This window comes from Aphis gossypii, chromosome 1, assembly GCF_020184175.1.
Source record: "Aphis gossypii isolate Hap1 chromosome 1, ASM2018417v2, whole genome shotgun sequence".
Lineage (NCBI taxonomy): Eukaryota > Metazoa > Arthropoda > Insecta > Hemiptera > Aphididae > Aphis > Aphis gossypii.
In genome coordinates, this window is record NC_065530.1 from 81,244,826 (window position 1) to 81,263,146 (window position 18,321).

An 18,321-nucleotide genomic window follows, 5' to 3' on the forward strand; every position below is an offset into this window, starting at 1 on the left:
AATTGAGTTTATTTCAAATTTAAAAAGGTGCATACCTACCTATTATAATTTATAGATTATAACTAATATAACTATATACTATATGACTAATAACTATATTACTGTATTTTATATACAGTAATCATTCGTCATTGTCAAGTTATAAATATAGTTAAATATTGACTGTATTGTAATTTTTATACAGCACATTAGTATTGATGTATAATTTATATAATATATACAATATACCCACCATATAACATATAAAATGTATATATATAATAAAGCAATAACGACTACAGCAGTAAATATCGTTATAAGAGTACGTAGATCTATAATAGAGAGTTCATGGGGTAGGAGATATGCATTATTCCAAACAACGCTCACATCGAGTGGGACGGACTGGGTGTGGCCGTGGAAACAACCCCACCAGCTAGGGCGGTGGTGGGAGAAGAAGAAAATGTAGAAATTCGGCAACAGACAGACCGCATCTTTAGTTCTCGTTTTCTGCACTACGCGTTTAGTTGTTTTCTCCGACAGCCATGCTTCTACAATCTTTGCCGTGCCGAGCTCCTGCTACCAAAGAGCCGATGGAGACCATTTCCAAATCTAAGGACTGTGCGACACTCAAATGTATATCGAAGGTATGCATATACTATAAAGTTTATTTTATTACTTACCGTTTCAAATTATTTCAATTTAATTTTAGATTAGATAAAATATTTTTTTTACACTTTATTAGTTTTTTAAGTTTAAATTTTCTTTTTACTCATTTTTAATAATTATTTCAAATAGATATAAGATTTACATTTAGTTTAAGTAGTTAATTTATTTTTATGATAAGTGTTTAAAAATATTTATTCATAAATAAATATAAAAATTTTTTAATTAAGTATAAAAATTCAGGAAAAATGAGATTCTATTTTTTTTATGATTAAAACAAATATATAGTTAGAATAATTTTAAATATTTAAAAAAATTATTTTTTTATAATATGTGCTTATATAACTAAATATTTTTAATAATTAATAGACAAATAGTTATAATTTTACTTACTTCAAATTACTAGCGTTAAAGTCTCTCTCTCTCTCTCTCTCTCTCTCTCTCTCTCTCTCTCTCTCTCTCTCTCTGTATTCAAATATTATAAATAAGTAAAATTAGTTTCTATAATTAAATTTTATAATAATATAACTTTCTTTTACTACTATTAAAAATGATTATACAATAGGTATTATAAATGTTTCAGTAAAATATATTATTATAATAGCGAATTTTCTATATTATAAAATATGTCGATATAAAGATAGTGTTACTATAAAAAAATTTAATTAAAATAAAAAAATAATAATTTTTAGTTCAATTTTAAAAATGAAAATTAATTTTGTATTAACAACAGTGTAATCCCGCTACATTCTTATTTTTTCTAAATTATTTGTGAGTATTATAATTTTTTTTTTTTTTGAAATTACGTTATAGCTATTTAATTTCTTTTCATAACTAAAGGTATAGCTATGTCATAAAATATTATAGGTACTTAACAATTATTTTTAAAACATAATTAATATTTTATAAGTAATATTAAGCTTATAGGTATAGTTATGTGACCGCTTTGTCTTTAAAATAACACTAGTTTGCTGCGCTCTCTTATATAGAAAGCGTTTTCATCTATAGCGTTTTTGACTTGCGACAAAAACGTTTTAGTGTGGTACTGGTACAGTGGTACAGTTCTAACGCAGTTAAGTTCTTTTGTTTTTACTTTTTAGTGCATCTATTGTTTTTCCTTAGTTTTCAGGACTGATCTATTTTAAATAGTATAGAATATTCTAAATATTAATAATATTTATTGGAACTTTGAGTAGCGCGATGAATTAACTCGTACCATTAATTATTAAATGATGTATCAGTTATTGTTGTATAAAGTTAAAAATTTAATCTAAATAATATCTATCTTAATATATCACTTATTTTTTTAATATTATTTATTTTATTATTATACATAAAATACATCTAAAATAAGAGCGACCATTTCGTGTTATAAATAATAAAGCAGCGTAAAATATCTACTAATTTTTTATACAAAATTAATTAAATATGTCTTTTAATTCATTATTTTTATGTTTTTATTTAACAAAAAAATATGTGCTGGTTATTACAATAGAATTTGTGTCCTTCAAAATGTATAATATTAAATTTAAGAATGTGTACGTTAATCTATGTATCTACCTATAGAAAATAATATGTTGTATTAAAATTGTTTAAAGCCACTAAATGAAATATTTTAACATTATTATTATAATATAGTTCTGTTATCAAAATATATGATATTGCATTATATCCATCACAAGCGAAACGTTTATATACTTAAATACTATATATTACGTACTTATTTTTTTAATAGATAATCCTTATAATAACTAATAAGCTATTATATTATCGTTTAATTATTTGTTTAAGGAATAATAATTTAATAGTAAAATCAGTGCGTATTGAACGTTAATCAAACTTTTTTTTTGCGCACTACTAAATGTATTATTGTGAAAGATCCAAATTGTACAATCAAATACTTTATTTTTTAGTTAAATACATTTATTTTAAATAATAAAGCAGTAAAATACTACAATATCTATCAATCTAAAAAAAAAGGCTCATAAAATATTCCAAGTACAATTTTTTTTTAGATGATGCTGAATTATTAATTTTACTATTCTTTAAATAAATATAAAAAAATAATTTAATATTAGGTATGTCAAGCTAGGAGTTATAAAAATAATAACCAAATATTTGATGACATAACGTACATTTAATTCCCGATCAATATTAACATATCAATTTTAATGTTATAATAATAAGAATAATATATCAATTATGTAATAATTAAAAATTGAATATGTGAAAAAAGTAAATAAATTGAGTGATTTAAGCACCTAGTGTATCATATATTATATTAGTAAAGGTAACGTGTGTTTTTACTTTATAATATGTAACAAAAATATTTAAACATAATTAAGAAATGAATAAACTATCAAATGAAATCCAATAAATATTTTTAATCATAAAAGTATACAAATATACAAATATTTTTTATATAATATAAAGTGTTACATAACAATTTATATAATTATACATTTTTAATTTTTGGAAAGATAGTTTTACAAAATAATTAATAATGAAAAGATGGATTCTGTACAAGAACTTGTTCTGAAATATTAGAAATGTAAATCTAAAAAATTATAAGAACAGTTCTCATAAGAGCAGAGTGTTTGAATTACTATAATTTCTAATATTTAGTACATTTGTAATTAACATAATTTTAACTTTATGTTCGTTAATGTCCAATTTTGACTTTAATACATACTTACAAATAATATACTGCAGATAGAACAATATTGCAATACATACAATAAAAATAAATAAATAATTATAAAATGTATAATGTATATACATATAGCAGACCCCCCATATAACATACACTCATCAACGCCCAGGCCAAATCTCTGGGTCTAGGACTAACTTTGTACAGAGGTTCCTTAAGCAACGCAGGGGCGCACTAAAAAGGAATTTTTCAAAATTCAAGAGAGTTAAAGGCGGTTATAAAAGTTTGTATATATTTTACATAGCTATAATATATAGTAATTATATAGCAACTATAGTAACAATATAATGCTGAGTATTATTAAGGTTAATTTAAAAATGATAATAGCGAGTATAAGCTTGATGCCATGAACTTTATCGTATCTATGAATTTTATTGTTAAAGAATTACTTATGTATTTTGAAATCGAAGTAAATTTTTCTACAGTATTTGGAATAACATATATTGTCTTTGCATCATAACCGAGTTAGGTTACGATAAAATGCGCATCGTGGCTGTACAGGTTGTGGAAAAACATGGTATCAGTTTCGTTTATTGTAAACTAATGTTACATTTAGAACAAAACGATTGACTAAATTTTCCAATCAGGTGACAATGATCGCGGACATTCTCCATGGTATTGAAGCTTTGTTTATACAAACGACAATGTGTATTAGAATTATGCCATCGTCACTCATAATGATTGAAATATTTGTTTTAAGTAATTTTTCGATTTTCCAAACCACTTTGACAATTAATTTAACAAAATTTTGTGCAACATCCTGTACACCAATGTCATTGTGACGAATGACCTGCGAGATTGGAATAATAAATCTAACGGAACATCATCTGATACAAACCCATAGCTCTTAGGCTTATGTGTCTGTATTGTTTTAGTGTTTTGCCTTATGTTATTCAAATATAATATGCTGTTATTTTAATTAAGTATTTAAGTAGTATAATTATACATATATTACTTTTATTATTCAATGCTATTAAAACTTACGTTTATCACTCTGGATATTGTGATATTATGAACAATATTTTTACATAGATGTCTAGCGTTTTTAGGTACGAGGACAGAGATTTATCAAAGTGACTTGAACACAATATACTATTCTTATTGATATTATCTCTATTATACCTTTAACACATTTTCAATAATAAAATCATACCATTTATCTCTTATTATCTGATTATTAGGAAAACTAAATAACATTTCAACAATTGCTCAGTATACATTCAGCCATTTACAAATCTGACCACCCTTCAACTGAATAAATAATAGGTAACTGTTAAGTTAAAATTAAAAAGGAAATTACTTGTGGAGCATAATATTCTGCAGTTTTGAATAAGAACTTCTAAACCGCTTACATATAAAACACCTAAACATTGTTTCGGAGATTTAAATTATTATTTGAGTAATACTGGGTTTTCACAAATCTATTACATTATACTAAATTATAATATACAACTTTTCCTATTCTTTTGGATTTAATTTAAAACATTATAATTGTGTAAGTAACCATCATCTTCAACTTCTTGTTTGATAACTAAATCATTTGAGGGATCGGAAAAATTATCCATATATTGTGTTTCATTGTCAATCGTGTCGCTCTCATTTTGAATTTCCCGCTTGATTACCTTACTCAGAATAACCTCATTAGATTCCACTGACAATTCCTCTTTTTGTTTGGTTTCATTGTTATCCATTACTTTATTTTGATTTGCTATTCGATTAACACACTCGGATTATGCTTATCTGGTAGAATAGACTTTTCTTCTTTTTCTTGAGTTATATTGTTCTCCTTTTCCATGCGTAATTTCTTTTCATGTTTATACTTTCTCTGTTTTTTTTTTTTTGCTTTTTGTCAGTATATTTGGATATTTCCGCTTGTGTGAGCTTTTTATGTCTGACAACAATAAAAGACCGAGACATTATACAATCGACGAAACTTTTGATTTATACGTGACGATGTTCGAAACGCCGACGGAAAATAAAATGCATACACGTTCATAGGTTAGGATGCACAAAATGCATTATATTAACACATGTGTTGTATGTAGAAGTAAGCATATTAGAGTATTCTTCATTGTATTAATTTCCATTAACAATTGTGGAAGATGCTGTTGAAGTTGAGCAATAATCTGAGTTGTCTCTTAACGATAACATATTTATGTGTTTTTCTATGTTATTAATTCATTTTATCATTTTGATCACTAGAAAAAGAGTAACAATGATTAAGGTTAATTTAAAAAAAATAAAAGTGAGGATTAGCTTGATGCCATAAACTTTATCGTATCTATGAATCTTATTGCTAAAAAATTACTCATGTAATTTGAAAAAGTAAAATATTGTAAAATTGTTTTCCGGTGACATAACTATTCCAGTGGTTGAAATGTTAGTTTATATTTAAATCATGGTACCTATTTAAATTTTTTTGATTGTCACTGTAATTTTTGATACCAAGAAATATTAACAATTAAGTGATGGTACATTACAATTTGGCATATAATATAATATGTTATTCGACATCATCATACGATTCGGTTTTACATTTTCATTTATGAATTTTATTTTTAACATTTTCAATAAATTGTGAGCTCTTATATAGGTAATAATACGTAAACACATTCGGGATTGTGCATGGCGTGTTCATTCTGAATTGATCGTCGTGCCGTATCCGTCTTCACTACGATAGAACAAGAGAGGGTATTATAATTATTCTTTTTATATCAGTTAATTCTGGTAACTTATGAGTCTACCTAAACCTAAATAAGTCTTCCAAATTGAATAATTAGAAGAAGAAAATAAGCTTTTAAAATGTCTTTTTTTCTTCTCTCAACTCTGGTGTTTCTATCAGATTTGGACTGCTGGTTTTATAGATTTGACGAATAAATCTTAACTTTACAGGTTGTGGAAAAAACATGGTACAAATTTCGGTTGTTGTAAAGTTATGTTACATTTAAAACATAACGATTGACGATATTGGCTCTTCAGTGTGACACTTCTCGAGACTACCTTACTACAAGTCCCACATGTTAAATTCCATACATTACATTTTTAAAAATTAGGTTTACATTATAAATAACTTTTAGTTATAACTTATAACTATATCCCTGATTTGTATGTTTTTGCATACTTTTTTTCATTTCAATATTTATAATTTTGTAATAATCTTCAAGAATCATACTATTTGTAATTCAAATGTATATTTTTATTTTGCATATTTGACCGTAAATGCATATTTGTCTACAAATGCAAATTTGTTGCATATTTTAATGATTTTTACTGCATATTATATAGCACGTTTTGATACTTTTTAGTAGATAAATCCGTGTTCTAGTTTTGACTTATTATAATAAACAACATACTGTCATCGCTAGAAGTGATAAGCTATTTATCTGGTAAAATATCTTTTATGTTGTAAGTTAATTGTATTGAGTCGGGTGATTGTATTTATTTTTCTTCGATTTGTAGTCTCAAAAGAGTATAATTATTATATAATTGTTTAAATTTGAATAACCAATGCATTATTTCAGTGTAGTTTGATTTTCAAATATTGGTACAGTGCCAGCCTAGAAAAACAAATGCAAGTTAATGTGCATATTTTCGTTTACGTAACATCAAATTTGCATAAGTAGATAAGAAGATATACAGAAAACAAATAAATATTTTATACTTAATTTACTCCATTTTGATGCTACAACTCCAACAATGTGATCGACTTTTAGCCCACGACCATAACCAACTATAATATGATAATTTCAAACTGGTTCTTCATAATTTAACACGATAAACACCTTTACGTGTTTCGAGTACTATATCGCCGGTGGAGCAGCTAAAACTCGCCGACGGATCAATGAAAAATAAAAATTTTAACGTAAAAATTCATAATAAAAATGGTTTTATTAATTTATGTAATTATTAATATAGGTTGCCATTTGAAAATCAAAAGTTGATACTTATTTGAGTATTAAATATACGAGTGAAAAAAATTTAAAATTTATACAGTTGTAGAAAAACATGTATCTAAAAATTTGAAAAAAATCTATGCTTTTTGAAATAATGAGGATTGTTTGATAAAAAAATTCACCCTGTATAGTATTTATATAGTAACTATAGTAACAATATAATGCAAGCTCATTTGGTTGAACTGATGTTTCCTCTTTTTGTTTGGTTTCATTGTTATCCATTACTTTATTTTGATTTGCTATTCGATTAACACACTCGGATTCTGCTTATCTGGTAGAATAGACTTTTCTTCTTTTTCTTGAGTTATATAGTTCTCCTCCTCCATGCGTAATTTCTTTTCAGATTTATACTTTCTCTGTTTTTTCTTTTGCTTTTTGTCAGTATATTTAGATATTTCCGCTTGTGTGAGCTTTTTATGTCTGACCACAATAAAAGACCGAGACATTATAAAATCGACGAAACTTTTGATTTATACGCGACAATGATGGAAACTCCGACGGAAAATAAAATGCATACACGTTCATAGGTTAGGATGCACAAAATTATATATTTTATACTTAATTTACTCCATTTTGATGCTACAACTCCAACAATGTGATCTGCTTTTAGCCCACGACCATAACCAACTATAATATGATAATTTCAAACTGGTTCTTCATAATTTAACACGATAAACACCTTTACGTGTTACGAGTACTATATCGCCGGTGGAGCAGCTAAAACTCGTCGACGGATCAATGAAAAATAAAAATTTTAACGTAAAATTCATAATAAAAATGGCTTTATTAATTTATGTAATTATCAATATAGGTTGCCATTTGAAAATCAAAAGTTGATACTTATTTGAGTATTAAATATACGAGTGAAAAAAATTTAAAATTTATACAGTTGTAGAAAAACATGTATCTAAAAATTTGAAAAAAAAATCTATGCTTTTTGAAATAATGAGGATTGTTTGATAAAAAAATTCACCCTGTATAGTATTTATATAGTAACTATAGTAACAATATAATGCAAGCTCATTTGGTTGAACTGATGTTTCCTTTTTTTGTTTGGTTTCATTGTTATCCATTACTTTATTTTGATTTGCTATTCGATTAACACACTCGGAATATTCTCATCTGGTAGAATAGACTTTTCATCTTTTTCTTGAATTATATTGTTCTCCTTCTCCATGCGTAATTTCTTTTCAGGTTTATACATTCTCTGTTTTTTTTTTTTTTTGCTTTTTGTCAATATATTTGGATATTTCCTCTTGTGTTAGTTTTTTAAGCTTGACAACAATAAAAGACCGAGACATTATACAATCGACGAAACTTTTGATTTATACGTGACGATGTTCGAAATGCTTACGGAAAAACAAAATGATTACACGTTTATAAGTTAGGTTGCACGTTACTGCGCCACAACTGTAACCACTAAATGATACAGTAGTGTTAATGTCATATGCGTAAATGTATATGCGTACAGGACGAACTGAACGCTTAAAATGCCGAACCCACAATTATGTACAATAAATACTTTAAACATTAAACACACGGTGATATATTTTTTTTGATATATTTTCTTTATTTTTTTTTTTTCTAATAGTTTAAAGTTCTTATCTCTTCATTGTAATTTGTCAGAACACATATACATTGATCTGCTTTTAGCCCACGACCATAACCAACTATATGATCAGTTCCAACTGGTTCTTCATAAATTAACACGATAAACACCTTTACGTGTTACGAGTACAATATTGCCGGTGGAGGAGCTAAAACTCGCCGACGGATCAATAAAAAATAAAAATTTTAACCTGAGAATTCAAAAAAAAAAAAAAAATGGCTGTATTAATTTATGTAATTATTAATATAGGTTGCCATTTGAAAATCAAAAGTTTCCATTACATCGTTTCGCTTTGCTAGATTCGTTTTCATATATGATTTAACCAGAATGTTTGAAATAATAAGTCAAGTATGTAAATGAGAAAAAAAAAATGTATATTACGGATGTTTTTTTAAAAATAATTTATTAATATTATCGAAATACCTACCCCACCGCTCATACTCATCCATATGTTAATTTAACTGAGCATTCTCTTCTTCGTTGTTGGCCCAGTCATCAGAAGCAGCATTTTTCACATTCGATTGTTCATACTGGTCCATGTGATTGCACAACTCAGCATTTTCATTAGCGTCATCTCCTCAATCATTAGACGTAGTAGGTCTTATCGAAGATTGCGTAGAAGTTTCCATTATTCCAACGATTAATTGATGATGCTCGCTGGGTGTCCTTGACTGCGGCAAGTCTAACATACTAGGGGAAAATTCTATCTGTTGATTTCAATCCACCAGTTCCGATGACGAAGAGAACATATCTGGTAAGTATGATTCCGATAAAAATGCTTCAGGTGGAGTCTAAATAATAACAATTAATTTAATCTTAAATTATAATTTCATCATCTGAAAATTAGCAACTTACTATGGCACTATACGAAGTGAATAAATTTGGCATATTTAATGAGACGGGGCTAGTTATCGGTGATTCGTTTAAAATCTGTAGTATATCATATTCTTTGTTATGGATGCTGTTGTTGGTGTTGGTGTCAGTCATCAAAAAATTTGATTATGTATTCTTCTAAAATATTTTAATTATTCTTATAAAACTAATTACTTACGTAATTTGTTACGTTGTTACTGTTAATATACGTTATACAATGTGGATTAAGCGTAGTAAACTCTTGAAAATAAAATTACAATTTTAATATTTTGAGTTTATATGAGTAGACAGTATAATTTTAAAAAATTTTTCAATTTCTAAGTTTAATTAAAATGTGAACATACTTTTTTATCCATGAGTTTTTCTTCAACGAATTCTGGTTTGTGCTCAGTTTTTTCTTTTTTGACCAAATCTTTGGCATCATTTTGTAATGATAAATCATTCTTTTGATTCAAATAAATATTTTAAAATATGTAAATAATATTTTTAATTAGTATTTAACGTAAATTAAATATTTAAATAAATGATTTTTTATTTGTTATTATTTACCAATTGTGTTTTTAATGTGATGATTTCATCTGCAATAATTATTATTATGATTTTTAAATTAGGATGTCCAACAAATGAATATACACCGTTTAGAGTTGATATATCGCTTAGATCATTTAAACATGAAATGAAGACAATATCAACAATAAAACTTGCTCTTAATCGGGCAGACGATAAAATTGTTGTACTTGAGAATCAAATACCTTGGCTCACGGACACTTTCGTATAGAGTGAGTTAAATTAATGATGATAATATATTTTATTTTTACTTATATTATTCTTGATTTTTGTGGAGAAGCTGAAGAAATTTAATGGGAGGACGCTGAGTTGATTGAAATGTTAAAAAATGATGAAAAAATGATTTCCGATCCAGTTGACTCCAAATATTTCTGTTAAACATTCTCGAACTATGTTACAATTGTTGGCCGGGGCTCCATCTTGATAACAGTATATTTTTAAGCGTTGTTCTAATGATACATTTTCCAAGAGTTTTGGAATTTCATTGTTTAAAAAGTTTCTATATTTAATACCAGTTAGTGTACCATCAAAAAAGTATGGACCTATTTTAATACCTCCCAAAATTCCACACCATACATTAACTCCCCACTTAACTTGAAAGTTAATGTCTTTGGTCCAATGAGGGTTTGAATCGGACCAATAATGACTATTATGTCTATTGATCATTCCATTATTTGTGAATTGGGATTCGTCTATCCATAAAATATTTGTTAGAAAGTCCGATTCTTCATCTATTTTTGTTAAAAACTGAGCTACCATGTATAATCTTTTTTCAAAATCAGTTGAACGTAAATGGTGTAGGTATTAATTGATTTTTGTAATCGTGGAGTCCATAAAATCTGCATTGTGTATTATAAACATTGGAAAATAATAAAAAAAATATATTAAGATAGAAATAAAATGTTCTAAAGTGTAGTTAATGCGTTTTAATTTTTGGCTACTGGTTTTATTGTCTTGAAAAGGTTGCTTTAGTTATAAACTTATAAACTGACGTCAGCAAATGTACCTAATTTCGATAATTTGGTAGAAATATTTATCTATTTACACTTAATTATTACTTAATATCATATTTAAATTAAAACTGTTAAAGGATATCATATATTTTTTTCAATCAGTTTAACAAAAGTTTATTGAAATTTACCTAATATGTATGGTAGGTAATTGATAAGTTAGAATAAAGAAAAATGTTTTATTAGTCTGAGTCATTGTAGATTTGTACTTGTCTAAGTTTTCAAATTTCAAATCAACTTTTTTTTTTATTAAAGTTCAATGTGTATTCTTTATTTAGATATTTAATTTTTATTTAGTCAATTGATTTTATAACTGTTATTGGATTTGGTCGTACATTTTCTTCAATCATTTTAAGACAAAAGTTGATTGAAATGTATGGTAACTAATTATAATAAATAATTTAGGCTAAAAGTTATTGTACATTTGTACCTGTTTAAGACTTTAAAATAAATGTGACATGAGTTTTTTCATTAAATTATATCTTTGATATTTTATTAATTGATTGATGATAGATTTTTATTTTCAGCAAATTTCAGCACCTAAATATTTAGATTTGCTAATATATTTGACATTATATTACTTAATTCCTGATTCATGGGCAATAACTCCATAGAATTCAACAATTTAATTAATAAATATTTGCATTTATCGTTTTTGGTTGTTGTGTATAAATAAAATTATAAAATTTATAACTTTTTAAAGTCTATATTTTATAAAATCATTCATACAAAAGCAATCACTTTGAGCTTATGAATATCTTATTATTTTCTACTAATTTGTTTAAACACTGTTCGCATGTAATGTTGCTTTAATATTTGGCTTGGCGTGGTGCGGTACATGCGATGAATCACGTAACGTGATTGAGAGTAAGCTCAGGCCTCTGCCACTGTTTCCGGATGGGTGACCACCTTGTGTTTGAAGTGGTAATAAACCTTGCCACATATACACGTGTCCAACCACAAACTAACCTTCTTCTACAGTAAAAACAAACCTATAAACACAGATCGTTACCTCTGGCACGAACCAAAATTCTGTAAGTTAAAACGATCAATCATGTTTAATATGGGGACGGAGTCGGTATTTTAAGTGGTAAAAAACCTTGCCACATTTACACGTGTCCAACCACAAACTAACCTTCTTCCACAGTAAAAACAAACCTATACACACAGATCGTTACCTCTGGCACGAACCAAGATTCTGTAAGTTAAAACGATCAATCATATCCTTGGTCACAGACGGCACCACTGTTCGGGCAAGTTATGGTGTCTGGAGAGATGCTGCCATCCCCCACCTCGGACATGGCAGAAACCTACGGATGCCCATTAAAATTTCTGCCTAATAGGCGTCAAGTACAATAAAAAAAAAAAAAAAAAAGTTAATATCAATTTATACCTAAGTAATTTCTAATATTATTACTTGTGGTTAATAAATTTATGTATTGCGAGTGTTATAAACAAATTAGTACATACCTATAACTATCTTACTTTTAAAAGACTTGTAGTTATATTATATAAGGTTATTTATACAGAAGCAACTTTTTTTAAACTTATTTAAACATATGAATAATTCAACATAATTTTAAGTAATTTGTTTATACACTAGTCACATTTAGCACTATAATAAATATAGCAAAAAACCATTTAGTTTACCATACATATCTTGATAGGTCACTAATTTAAACAACAATGTACTTATGTAGTAAATGAAAACAAAAAATTTGTCTTAATATAAAAATTATAGGTACATATTTAAAATATCTTCACAATCGTGACATAAATTATAAGTTTTAAAAGAAATTGTCTTTAAAAACAATGAATTTGCTTTTAAATTTAACTTACCATACATAATATCTTGATGGCTTTCTTATTTTAATGTACTAAAATTTACAAATAAGACATCAATTCGCTAATATATTAGTTATAGTTTATCTTTATATATCAAAATTGTACATATTTCAAATATCTTCACATTTATGAAAATTAAGTAATAAAAATGAATAATCTTTCTAAAACTTGAATTTGCTTTTAAATTTAGTTTATACGCTAGCATAACCAACATCCGATACTTCAGATTCAACATAAAAAATGTTGAACGAATTCAAAACATTATTGAATCCTTTAATCTCTACAAAACGTTATTTTAAACAAAAACATAACAAAATTTACATAACACTCATTATTTCTAATATTAAATTTCTTATCAACAAATCTCATTAAAATTATCTGTATTTAATTTTTCGGCTATATTGTATTGTATTATTTCGATTGTTATGTATACTTAAGTATCATACCACTAATTACATAAATATCACACGCTACATTGTTATTAAATATTAAATTTATTATTATAAAACTTCTTAAAGCATTCTTTTGCAGATATATTTTAAATATAATAAATAAATAAAAAAAATTTAGTTTACCATACGTATATCTATTTTTATGTACTCATTTATTGGTTCTTTGTCTTATTATGACCTCCTGAAAAAAATGAACATTGAATTTATAGATTCGATAATCAATTGTTGTACTTTTTTGAATTTTGATATATCGGATTAAACCAGTATTGTCTTACGATTCATTTCTGTAAAACATTAAAAATATTTATATATATATACATGTATATATTGTTCTTTGATTGTGTTTCATTTGTCTATCATGACAAACTAATCCAACATTTGTTCAGATTTTCTCTTAAACTGTTCATCAGAAATAGGCGTGTAAACTATCTCTAGTTGATTGTTAGAAGTTGGGTTCGATGGTGTAGACGTCATGTCAATCATTTCACTAGAGATATAGATATATCTTCCAGTATCTATTATTGAATGAAAATGCTGTTAATATTGATTCTGATGGTTAGATAAAAATTCTCCAGTAAATGTTATTGAATTGCATTTATAATTATATTATATCCATGCTGTTTTAATGGTGCTTGAATACCTTACTCAGAATAACCTCATTAGATTCCACTGACAATTCCTCTTTTTGTTTGGTTTCATTGTTGTCCATTACTTTATTTTGATTTGCTATTCGATTAACACACTCGGAATATTCTCATCTGGTAGAATAGACTTTTCTTCTTTTCCTTGAGTTATATTGTTCTCCTTCTCCATGCGCGTAATTTCTTTTCAGGCTATACTTTCTCTGTTTTTTTTTTCCTTTTTGTCAATATGTTTGGATATTTTCTCTTGTGTTAGTTTTTTAAGTCTGACAACAATAAAAGACCGAGACATTTATTACATAATTTACATACATAATTTTTCGATTTTCCAAACCACTTTGACAATTAATTTAACAAAATTTTGTGCAACATCCTGTACACCAATGTCATTGTGACGAATGACCTGCGAGATTGGAATAATAAATCTAACGGAACATCATCTGATACAAACCCATAGCTCTTAGGCTTATGTGTCTGTATTGTTTTAGTGTTTTGCCTTATGTTATTCAAATATAATATGCTGTTATTTTAATTAAGTATTTAAGTAGTATAATTATACATATATTACTTTTATTATTCAATGCTATTAAAACTTACGTTTATCACTCTGGATATTGTGATATTATGAACAATATTTTTACATAGATGTCTAGCGTTTTTAGGTACGAGGACAGAGATTTATCAAAGTGACTTGAACAAAATATACTATTCTTATTGATATTATCTCTATTATACCTTTAACACATTTTCAATAATAAAATCATACTATTTATCTCTTATTATCTGATTATTAGGAAAACTAAATAACATTTCAACAATTGCTCAGTATACATTCAGCCATTTACAAATCTGACCACCCTTCAACTGAATAAATAATAGGTAACTGTTAAGTTAAAATTAAAAAAGAAATTACTTGTGGAACATAATATTCTGCAATTTTGAATAAGAACTTCTAAACCGCTTACATATAAAACACCTAAACATTGTTTCGGAGATTTAAATTATTATTTGAGTAATACTGGGTTTTCACAAGTCTATTACATTATACTAAATTATAACATACAACTTTTCCTATTCTTTTGGATTTAATTTAAAACATTATAATTGTGTAAGTAACCATCATCTTCAACTTCTTGTTTGATAACTAAATCATTTGAGGGATCGGCAAAATTATCCATATATTGTGTTTCATTGTCAATCCTGTCGCGCTCTCATTTTGAATTTCCTGCTTGATTATCTTACTCAGAATAACCTCATTAGATTCCACTGACAATTCCTCTTTTTGTTTGGTTTCATTGTTGTCCATTACTTTATTTTGATTTGCTATTCGATTAACACACTCGGAATATTCTCATCTGGTAGAATAGACTTTTCATCTTTTTCTTGAAGTATATTGTTCTCCTTCTCCATGCGTAATTTCTTTTCAGGTTTATACATTCTCTGTTTTTTTTTTTTTTGCTTTTTGTCAATATATTTGGATATTTCCTCTTGTGTTAGTTTTTTAAGCTTGACAACAATAAAAGACCGAGACATTATACAATCGACGAAACTTTTGATTTATACGTGACGATGTTCGAAATGCTTACGGAAAAACAAAATGATTACACGTTTATAAGTTAGGTTGCACGTTACTGCGCCACAACTGTAACCACTAAATGATACAGTAGTGTTAATGTCATATGCGTAAATGTATATGCGTACAGGATGAACTGAACGCTTAAAATGCCGAACCCACAATTATGTACAATAAATACTTTAAACATTAAACACACGGTGATATATTTTTTTTGATATATTTTCTTTATTTTTTTTTCTTTCTAATAGTTTAAAGTTCTTATCTCTTCATTGTAATTTGTCAGAACACATATACATTGATCTGCTTTTAGCCCACGACCATAACCAAATATATGATCAGTTCCCACTTGTTCTTCATAATTTAACACGATAAACACCTTTACGTGTTAGGAGTACAATATCGCCGGTGGAGGAGCTAAAACTCGCCGACGGATCAATAAAAAATAAAAATTTTAACCTGAGAATTCAAAAAAAAAAAAAAAGGCTGTATTAATTTATGTAATTATTAATATAGGTTGCCATTTGAAAATCAAAAGTTGATGATTACTTGACTATTAAATATACGAGTGAAAAAAATTTAAAATTTATACAGTTGTAGAAAAACATGTATCTAAAAATTTGAAAAAAAATCTATACTTTTTGAAATAATGAGGATTGTTTGATATATAAAATCATCCCGTATATTATTTATATAGTAATTATAATAACAATATAATGCATAGTTTTTCTAATGTATTTGGAATTGAGACCTAAACATATTAAGTCTTCAAACTATATTAATCACAGATATTTATCCATTTTTATATTATAATTTGTATAAATTGACTGAGTAATACCTAAGTATTTTATGATTATAACACACACTTTCATATTTCAATATATAGGTACTTTATGTCTTTAATATTACAGTAAATACTAACACTATGCCTATGAATATGCCAAAGAGAAAACGAATACATGAGCACTCGTGTTGAAACAGCTACCTAATTATGAGATTTAAATCATTTTTCTACTATTAATTTAGATCATCATTATTTTTAACTAATTTATGATCAATGTCATTTGAGATATCGGGCATATTATCCATGAATTGTATTTCGTTGTCCATCATGTCGCTGTCGTTCTCAATTTCCTGTTTGATAAGCTTACTCAGAATAAAGTAATTTGGTTGAATAGAAACTTCTTTTCGTTTAGTTTTATTGATATTCATTCCTTTATTTTGAACTGCTGTTCGATTAACTCACTCGGAATATGCTCATCTGGTAGAATAGACTTTTCTTCTTTTTCTTGAGTTATATTGTTCTCCTTCTCCATGCGTAATTTCTTTTCAGGTTTATACTTTCTCTGTTTTTTTTTTTGATTTTTGTCAGTTTATTTGGAGATCTCCGCTTGTGTTAGTTTTTTAAATTTCCTATTGCCTTGTTTATTCTTTTTCCTTTTTCTAGGCTGTTTGGTCGTTGTTGGTGGGGGATCGTTTTGGTTGCGTGCTACGGTTTTAGCTGTCCTTTGTTTCTGGGCTTTAGAACGATTGTCAGTCTTCGAGTAGGAAGGTAGGTTGGTCTTTGTGTTGGTTCTCTCGTCTTTTTTCTTGTGTAGCTAGGCTGCAGAATCAGATCTTTCCGTTGCGAGGACGGAAAGGTTTTTGCACACTAAGTGTCTTCACGACCTTGGACAGAGCTGGCCCGATGTGGTCTTCGGTGATGTATTCATCTGCGAAGCCTTGTACTAGTTGACAGGCTTATTCAGTCGCCTTGGTTGCGGCGTCGTTGTCAGGTGTGGTTGGTACTTCTGGGATTTTAAGTGCTCTTTTCTTCCCAGGGTTAATCGGTGTAGGAGAGTCGTCTCCTTTTCTCTCGTACTGCGGATTATTGGTCGTATCGTTTTCCATGTCCCAGTAGTCTGGGACGCTTGACGGCATGGCGATCCTAAGCTAACCTGAAAAAACGGGGTCGCGGAGGCCAAGAGAAAAAAAATTGCAGGGGGGGTTTCGGATTTTTTCCGATTGGTGGGGGATCTTTGCGGGTGATGCTTTTGGGCCTTGTGCCCGAAGAGCAAGGACATCGGATCTTTTAAACCGGAGTTATTGCGGATTTCGTTAGCGGGGTGGAGGGGGAAAATTCCACGTGGAGGTGGAGGCGAATGCCTTAAGCCCGGTTGTCTTTACCTCCACTCGCTAGGAGCGTTATTTCGGATTTGTCATCGTTTTTAAAAACGGAATTATTCCACGACCGACGCGATTGCGACGTCATAATCCGGGCGGCCGTGTAAATTTCACGTAAGAAGAGTGTTTTCACTTACCTACGTCGGATTTTCTCAGTTTTCGACGTATGAAACCACGCGATGTGTCAGAAGTTGCGTCAGGTTCTGGCCGAGTCGCTGGTATGGTTAGCGGGTGTGTGCGAGGGTCCTATCCCGAGCAGTTGGCGCCCGCGTTGGGGATTTCG

General features: G+C 28.0%; 1 protein-coding gene across 1 annotated transcript in view; it reads left to right on the forward strand.

Moving 5' to 3' along the window:
- Positions 1-247: 247 nt before the first annotated feature.
- The window catches only part of LOC126555835 (uncharacterized), a 52,802-nt gene continuing 34,728 nt past the window's right edge, over positions 248-18,321 (forward strand). The window contains exons 1-2 of the mRNA XM_050210733.1: positions 248-283; positions 337-623. Of these exons, the coding sequence (XP_050066690.1) occupies positions 248-283; positions 337-623 (323 nt within the window). The remainder of the gene's footprint in view (positions 284-336; positions 624-18,321) is intronic.